At 39.1% G+C, this 9287-nt stretch overlaps 1 protein-coding gene across 2 annotated transcripts in view; it reads left to right on the top strand.

Annotated features, from left to right (window-relative positions):
- Window positions 1-519: 519 nt before the first annotated feature.
- The window catches only part of igf2r (insulin-like growth factor 2 receptor), a 47793-nt gene continuing 39025 nt past the window's right edge, over window positions 520-9287 (top strand). For both annotated transcript variants that reach the window (XM_026194141.1, XM_026194140.1), the window contains exons 1-2: window positions 520-762; window positions 2555-2694. In XM_026194141.1, the coding sequence (XP_026049926.1) occupies window positions 632-762; window positions 2555-2694 (271 nt within the window). In that variant the 5' untranslated portion in view covers window positions 520-631. The remainder of the gene's footprint in view (window positions 763-2554; window positions 2695-9287) is intronic.

Below are 9287 nucleotides of genomic sequence, written 5' to 3'. Positions count from 1 at the left end.
GTCTTACCCTTTAACACAAAAAATCATGAAAATGAAAGAAGAAGAGTTGATGTGACTGTTGTTACTGTTAATGCTACTTGTTGCTAGTTTCCACATTCATAATAGTAAATTTACAATTACTTTCTTGCTATATGTCCTCACGTATGATCATTTTCTCGTTATTTTGTTTGTCCTTTTCTGTTTGACACATTGCTTTTGTTTCTATTGTTTGTTGGTTTGTTTGATTTGTTTGGTGTGTGGTTTTTTTTTTTGGTTTTTTTTCATTTGTAACCTTTCCTAATGGTTCGCTTGTGTATTGGCTTGCATGTTTACCTAACAAGCAGCAGATATCCGGGAGGAGACACAAATTCCTTCTGTGGCCACCTGTTGTGAAGAAGTAGGCAAAATTGTTTTATTACCCCTGGCTATTACCTACGTCACACTTGACACTTTACACTTTTTCACTCGTTTTCAGATGTCAGATTTTTCTCACAGACAGCGAACGCCCCTTCAGTCAACATCATGAGAGTCATGTGATGTCCTGTCATGTGATGAAGTCACTTCCTACTGATTTGGTGAGGAGCAGAGACACTCTGCTGTATCATGTCGTCTTAGTTAGGCTCCACAGACGTTACCCGGTACAGTAACCATCATGTTTGGGTATAAATGTTCTCGCTTCGAGCCTCTGAAGCTGGCTCTGTGGTTCGCGGCCTTTCTAGGCTGTTTGTTGGTTCGGTCCGGAACGACGGAGAACAACAGCCCGTGGTACCAGGACCTCTGCAGGTAACAACACACACATACACACCTTCTGGGGGTACAAACACTGCAGCTGCTGACAGATTAACAGCGTTAAAGGTGCAGCCGTTGTCCTCTCGTGTACACACATCGTCTAAATAAACTGAATTGAGAAATATGTCTACTAATGCTTATTTCCAGTCATAGGTAGTTTTATTTCTTATTTAGCAAACAGCCTAAATAAGTTTGATTCAGCTAGCAAACCAGTACAGCTGAATCAGACTACCCCTGAAACTCACATACCGTCGATGCTAGTTAGTTTTTCTTGTTCATCGAGGAAATAAGTGAAGCTTAGCTATAAATGCCGAAACGTGCACAAAACTGCCGTGCTTAATTGGGGAATGTTAAACCTTAACAACATTGCGTTTTTCTCACAGAGCAGCGGCGTATTTATATAAATAAACGCACCGGAAGAGAATAACAACATAAATATGGGAGTTAAAATAAAGTCAGCGTTGTCCTTCTTTAGTGGAGCGTTGTCTCAGTAGCTGCTGTTCAAATATTGACTCAGCAATAAAGCGCAAATGATAACCCGGTGACTCAACGCTTAGGTTCAGCCTGGGTTAATATTACCTCGATTTGGCAGCTTCCGAGGACCTTGGTTAGAAACACACATGGCTTACAGTTAACTTCTCCCTTAGTTTCTGTTCCTCGTCTGTTCCTTTACAGTCTGGTTTAGGTCAATATCCGTATTGATGTGTGGGATTACTCCTTACGTTCAGAGAACACGGTGTATTTGTGTATTTTTTAGGTTTTACAGCACCTGTTTTATTAGGAAAAACATAATATCACACAATACCATATCACGTTATACCCAACAGGGGGGAAATAATGATGCTAATGATCAATTCATATTTTAATAAAAGTGAAAATGACAAGAGCATTTCTGAACTGTTGGAATTTTTAGTATACAACCATTAAATACTGTCCTCACTTCTGTGTCATAAAAAGATTACTTCAATATTAGTTAAAAATCAGAAGTGAAACCGTGTGTGTGTGTGGGTGTGTGTGTGTGTGTGTGTGTGTGTGTGTGTGTGTAAGACTTGCACATGTGTTTTCCACACTCACTGAAATGGAAGCATGGGGCTTTTAAAAATTATTTTATGACCTCCTCCTTTCTTATCTCTGTTTTTAATCCCAGTTGGTTTAATCTCACTTAACTCAGATTAGTCCATTTTGTTTATTGTTATTGTTACATTTGTTTGTTAAAGAAAAGAATGCCTTAAATTTAAGTTTTAGGTATTTAGAGAAAGGCATCAGTTATTTTCTGCCAAGGATTGAAGTGGTAAATTTAGAAGAAGATCATTTAAAACTCGAAGGCACGTTTGTATTTCTTGTTTTGTCAAATCAGAAGTCAAAGCTTCAAATTTCCTCAAAGGTTGCGTGATGGAAAAAGCTGAAAAACGTACATTTGCAAAGCACGAACCGTAATTTTTACATAAATGCTGTACTTCTGTGAACCACTAGATATTTTAAACTGTCATTTATATGTCAGTGTGTTTTTGCTATACAGATGAGTGTGATTTATTTTATAGGAGAAATAAGTAAAAGAACACGAGCCACAGTATAAATTTTTAAAGATTCATTTCCCATTTGTTCATTGTAACTATTTTAACAATTTTAAAAAAAATTTACAGCCCAAAACAATGACTTATCTTTATAGTAGCAGTGGAAATGATAGTCATTTGTTGTCCCAGACTGTAATTTTGTGGGGTCGGGGCCAACAAGCTCATTTCCTGGGTATCTATTTGCTTATTGTCTTCTATTCCTTGTCTTGCAGATATAAATGGGAGGCAATAGATCAAGATAATAAAGTGAGATATACACTAAAGCTCTGTGACTCTTCACCACCAACCAGCTGTGGAGCTGACACTGCCATGTGTTTACGAAACCTCACAACCAACAAAGAGCAGTCTGTTGGTGAGTTTTCTGTCTGCCTTGTTCTTTATGTGGGTTATAGTGCCCACCAACCTGCCCACTGTTTGTTAGCTGTTCCTCCTCTTGCTGTCCCATCATGCTGAAGAATGACTGTTCTGCACAAATCATGATTCTGGTGCAGGGGGTAAAATGCTCAGTTCAGTGTTTTGTTTTGTTTTTTAAACCTGTCACTATCATCTTAAGCCTGAGATCCAGTATTAGTATCCATACAAAACACAATCATCATAGCAGGCTGGCTTCGTGTTACTAACTTTCTACATACACAGCAGACTAACCACAGCGATCAACTTCTCTTTGATTTTCTTGTTGAATGGACAGGCAGTCATCTCACTCTCTCGGGTTATTTTCATGACTTTAGCTGATTAACTGGCACTTGAAAAGTTTTTCATGCCAAACACTGCAAACTAAGCAAAACAACAAATTCACAATTCAGTTTGGGTGATGCACGATGTCATCCCCATTGAAAGTGGATGAGAGATGCTGATTTAAAGCCTGAAATGCATAATCCTGCATATGTTGCTCATCAAAAAAAATGGATGACCTCTACCATACATTAAGATATGCTCCAGAAATGCCCCTAGAAGCACAAATGTGCTGGAGCGATGCAGTTAACTAATTTAAAGTAGAGAAGATGAGACCTACGTGCATGTATCAGGACACCTGTCAGCCACAGCAGCCATGGCTTTAAAGCTTTAAGAAGATCCAAATGGAGAAGTTATTCCCTATATATACGGATAGACCGTAAAGATGCTTTTTAGTGCCGTTAGGTTGGGTATACAGCTTGATGGCTGTTGGCTTTGAGGTTTTTGTCCAAAGGATTTTGAAAACTCTCAACAGCAAAAAGGGTGGAAGATGCTTCATGTAGTAGAAAGCTAACACAAACAGTCTACTTCTTGAGTCAGACTGTTCTCACTACAACCTACTGAGACAGACATCCGCCCACCACTGGTCTGGTTTTATTTGGGATCCTTTCAACAATAGTGTAAAGTGCCCTGGGATGACTAATCTTATTATTTGGCTCTATATAAACAGCACTGAATTGATGTCAGTAGGACAGCGTCTTGAATCACAAATCAGCCAGGCATGGCAGCATCCAGATGGCTCATTATAGTAGTATAGTGCTAGTAATATAGAAACTCAGTATGTTGTCTTCAGCGTGAATACAGTGCAATTTCCATGATAGTACTACAGCAAGACGCTACGTTAAGTAACTTTCGCTGTTCTGAGAGCGATGTTTATTGTGTGGCCAGTGATAGAGCGCGTGTGTGTGTGTTTGGCTAAGAGTTAAAGGAAATGAGTTCATCTAATTCCTGCTAATTTGAGAGTTGAGTTTTAGGCGTTAGCTTTAGGCTTGTATGGAAAAACAAACAGGTTACTGCTGACTGAAAATCCTCATTAGTTGGTGTCCTGTGCACATTCAAGCATCTTATTGCTGTAAAAAGGATTTTATCTTACAATCATTTTGGTCTGTTTGCAAGCATGCTGTTAGCTGTGTCTCATGACAGTCACACGGCAGAGTGCTTTACAGATCGTTAATGGGGATGTGTTGAAAACGTGTACATCCTGTGGATGCTAAATATTATATTTTACGCACAATTTGGTAATATGTGCACTCTTCATTTTGTGTCTGAATGACGCATGAAACTGGACTTTGTCTTGAACCTTGAAGTCCTGCTAAAAGGCAAATGTTTTGTAGAGAAAAGTGTGTCTTCTGTAGAACTGATCTTTGTTTTGTTTTTTTGGTCTAGAATCCTAATATAACATGTCTTTACAGGGTCAAAATTGTGAAAAGTCAGAGGGAAGGAAAGTGTTTTATTTATGTACTTATTTAAAAAACTTTTCCTCATACAAATTATTTGCTAACTACAGCTTGCCTATATACAGTGGGGCAAAAAAGTATTTAGTCAGCCACCGATTGTGCAAGTTCCCCCACCTAAAATGATGACAGAGGTCAGTAATTTGCACCAGAGGTACACTTCAACTGTGAGAGACAGAATGTGAAAAAAAAAATCCATGAATCCACATGGTAGGATTTGTAAAGAATTTATTCGTAAATCAGGGTGGAAAATAAGTATTTGGTCAATGACAAAAATACAACTCAATACTTTGTAACATAACCTTTGTTGGCAATAACAGAGGTCAAACGTTTACTATAGGTCTTTACCAGGTTTGCACACACAGTAGCTGGTATTTTGGCCCATTCCTCCATGCAGATCTTCTCGAGAGCAGTGATGTTTTGGGGCTGTCGCCGAGCAACACGGACTTTCAACTCCCGCCACAGATTTTCTATGGGGTTGAGGTCTGGAGACTGGCTAGGCCACTCCAGGACTTTCAAATGCTTCTTACGGAGCCACTCCTTTGTTGCCCGGGCGGTGTGTTTTGGATCATTGTCATGTTGGAAGACCCAGCCTCGTTTCATCTTCAGAGTTCTCACTGATGGAAGGAGGTTTTGGCTCAAAATCTCACGATACATGGCCCCATTCATTCTGTCCTTAACACGGATCAGTCGTCCTGTCCCCTTGGCAGAAAAACAGCCCCATAGCATGATGTTTCCACCCCCATGCTTCACAGTAGGTATGGTGTTCTTGGGATGCAACTCAGTATTCTTCTTCCTCCAAACACGACGAGTTGAGTTTATACCAAAAAGTTCTACTTTGGTTTCATCTGACCACATGACATTCTCCCAATCCTCTGCTGTATCATCCATGTGCTCTGTGGCAAACTTCAGACGGGCCTGGACATGCACTGGCTTCAGCAGCGGAACACGTCTGGCACTGCGGGATTTGATTCCCTGCCGTTGTAGTGTGTTACTGATGGTGACCTTTGTTACTTTGGTCCCAGCTCTCTGCAGGTCATTCACCAGGTCCCCCCGTGTGGTTCTGGGATCTTTGCTCACCGTTCTCATGATCATTTTGACCCCACGGGATGAGATCTTGCGTGGAGCCCCAGATCGAGGGAGATTATCGGTGGTCTTGTATGTCTTCCATTTTCTGATGATTGCTCCCACAGTTGATTTTTTCACACCAAGCTGCTTGCCTATTGTAGATTCACTCTTCCCAGTCTGGTGCAGGTCTACAATACTTTTCCTGGTGTCCTTCGAAAGCTCTTTGGTCTTGGCCATGGCGGAGTTTGGAGTCTGACTGTTTGAGGCTGTGGACAGGTGTCTTTTATACAGATGATGAGTTCAAACAGGTGCCATTCATACAGGTAACGAGTGGGGGACAGAAAAGCTTCTTACAGAAGACGTTACAGGTCTGTGAGAGCCAGAGATTTTCCTTGTTTGAGGTGACCAAATACTTATTTTCCACCCTAATTTACGAATAAATTCTTTACAAATCCTACCATGTGGATTCATGGATTTTTTTTTTCACATTCTGTCTCTCACAGTTGAAGTGTACCTCTGGTGCAAATTACTGACCTCTGTCATCATTTTAAGTGGGGGAACTTGCACAATCGGTGGCTGACTAAATACTTTTTTGCCCCACTGTAGGTAGCCTGTTAATGTGCTTATGATTTATTATTATTTATTGTCGGTGTCATTGTAATGTTGATGCCAGCTGTTCCCAAATGTGAGACTGCAGTGGCTCATTTCAAAGTCTGAAAACTTGCTGTGGCCTACCTAAACATTTAGTCACTAAACAATCGTTACAGAAACTTCACTGATTCCCTTCGATCCTCTAAAGATTTAATGGTTTCCATCACTTTACTTCTAGCCTCAGCACTGTGCCATTTCACTGCTAATGAAAGATGTAAGAAAAGTTCAGGAACAAAAAATACTTGAAAGTGGAGAAATTATTATAATTATTACTTTTTTCATTCTGCTTCAATTTTAAATGTCAACATTTCATGTTAATTAAACTTGAATGTTAAAAGTAGTTATGAAAGTCTACTTATTGCTAATAATGTCTCATGATCCATCTGCAGTACAGTCAAAGCCTGCACTTTGTAAGAATATATGAGTCTGTTTAAAAAAATTAGATAAGAGGGACACGAGAGGATGCTATCAAACAGAGCAACGCCAAAGGTTAAATACTGTTTACATATTAAAATGCCAGAATGAAACCCTCCTTTCACATAGTGCCGTTTGCTCATCTGTGACATTTAACTTCCATAAACTGAAAATGCAATAGTTCATCACGCTGTGAAGCGAATAAATTAATGCATAAACGGGCAGCTACAGCGTATTCTGCATGGTGTTGCCTCTATTGTCGCAGGAGCACTGATGGAGAAAGTTAATTTCAGATTTATTTTTAGTTTTTGAAGACCACAACCCCCCCCCCCAAAATGAAATCACAACATGCTTGAATATACTTTGGATTTTCCTTTCAATCATTTTTTTTTTTCATTTCATTCATTTTCATTTTTCATTTTCATTTCATTTTTTCCCTACAAGATGTCACAAAACGGTTTATAAATGCTCTTTAAAATGTGCAGTATTGTGTTTGAATATATTCAAATCACGTACAATAATTACTTTTCTGTTGATCGTGTCAAAGTATTAAAAAAGAAAAAAGGCTCATAATTACATAATTTTGAGTATAAATTTTTAATACTTTTGGAAGAGAGACCTTATTTGGTTTAGAAGGTGCATATATTATTGCACTTTCCTGTTTCGTAGGATGACAAGTGAGAACATTAGTACTGTTTTTCTTTTGGAAAATTTCAGTGTTGTTGCTGACAGCAGGGGTTACAGTGCTAATTGTCTTTCAGAGCTTCATCAGAGATCCCGTCTCTGTGCTGATCGGTCTGCTGATGCTGCCGATGCTGTGTGTCAGCAACATCCACAAACAGCATCTGTCTTTAAAGGCCTCTTGTGTCTCAGTGTCTTTATTCATCGTCCCCCAAATTGTTTGAGGGGTCCATCGTCTTTTTGCAATTCAGCCGAGCGAGTGGCTCTCCAACTTTTTCTGTCATGGTTTGTTTTTGGAAACAAAGAAAACGCTTTGTCTCAGGACCTGCAAAATTTATTAAGTTAAATAGAACTGGTGTAATCAAATGAAGACATCAAATCTATAAACTAGTCAAATAAGAATTACTTTGGAATCAATCTGATGATTGATGGCTTTATTAACCAAAAGTGCCTGTCAGGTCTTTTAAATGTGGTTCTTTGTTGGTTCTTCTAACCATTTAAAAAGTGACGTTGGGCTCTCAGAACTTGTAAGGTGATAAATCAAAACAAAAAGAAGTGTTATGAGAACTATTAGATCTCATAAAGTAGACATTTAGCAGAACAACACCTCTTTTTAGCTAAAAATGTTTTTAGTCTTTTAAAATGCCAGAATTTGACTTTCTTTTTTTCTATTACTTGATAATGAACTAAATATGTTTGTTTAGAGTAGTTCTTGGCCAAAATAAAACACTTCACCAGAGTAAATCATGAGCCACTAGAATTCATCACAGACCTTGTCGACCATTGTCTGTGTTATGCTCTGGTCTGCTTTGCTTTTCTGTTCTACTCCACTCCGTTACTTTTTTTTCCTGTTTACAGAACAAGTCTATTGTTCCTTTTACAGTCCAAGAAGTATTCATTCTGTCCTTCTGTTGAGAGGGGGAAAATGGTTTGGTACTCCTTAGAATTGATTCCAAAGTCAAGCTCAAGGAGTTGAATTTGTTTTCTGTTTTCTGGCCCAACACATCAGCTATTTTGATTCAAGATGATAACGATGATGTGAGATGAGACAATTTATCTTAAAAATTGTGAAGTTGTAGAAAAAGTGAAGATCTCAAAATCGAATATGATACAAAAGCTTGAATCTAAAATGAATGTAAATATTACAGGCTGAGGTGGTAACGATTTCCTGTATCTGCGACTAAGATTTTGGAGAGAGTGTTCAGTTGTATGGTCATTAAGTGGTGTTGAGGACCATCTGGACCCATTTATTATCCTCATCCATTCACACAGCCACAGTTGTTGGGATGAGCCTTGCATCAGCTGACAGAGGAATCCAAACGGTGTGTTGATTCAAACAGCAGCAGCAGCAATGACAAATTCCCTCAGCGAGTCACATGGATGCATTTCTTCATCTTCAGTATTCAGGCCACAAATGTTTCTTTGCAGTAACATATCCAGGATGGCACCACGTTTCAATCACAGCTAGTGCAGTCTTGCCACATTCCTTCTTACCGCTCAGATTAATGTCCCAGTCCACCGGAGAAGCCCCGAAGCCATGTTTTGTTACACTGTATGAGTGTAGCATTGCCTCTTTGCAATGCTCAACAAAATGCATCAAACTGGACTCACGGTGCTGTTTAAGGCTTAATAAGCACCCTGAGAGATGCCTCATATTCCCCATGATGATCACTGAAACTTGTCTAGCATTGAAACCCCGTCATTGGCTGAGTAGCTCTTCGGGGAATAGTAAAGAGACTCCATTGCCAAGAACATGAGGAAAAAATTAGCATAAGCATACTCCTAATACTCAACTTTTATATGACTTACAAAACAAAGGATTTCCATTTCACCTTTGTATAAAAAACAATAAGCAATTAGTTTTAACTTCATCAGGAAGTAAAGTTATAAAAAAAAGCAATGGGAGCTGCTGCCGCAGGCTGTAACTCAGCAGATATGTGAAAGT

This window comes from Astatotilapia calliptera, chromosome 15, assembly GCF_900246225.1.
Source record: "Astatotilapia calliptera chromosome 15, fAstCal1.2, whole genome shotgun sequence".
Lineage (NCBI taxonomy): Eukaryota > Metazoa > Chordata > Actinopteri > Cichliformes > Cichlidae > Astatotilapia > Astatotilapia calliptera.
The sequence above is the reverse complement of the archived record's forward strand: the minus strand, read 5'-3'. Positions and strand labels throughout refer to the sequence as shown.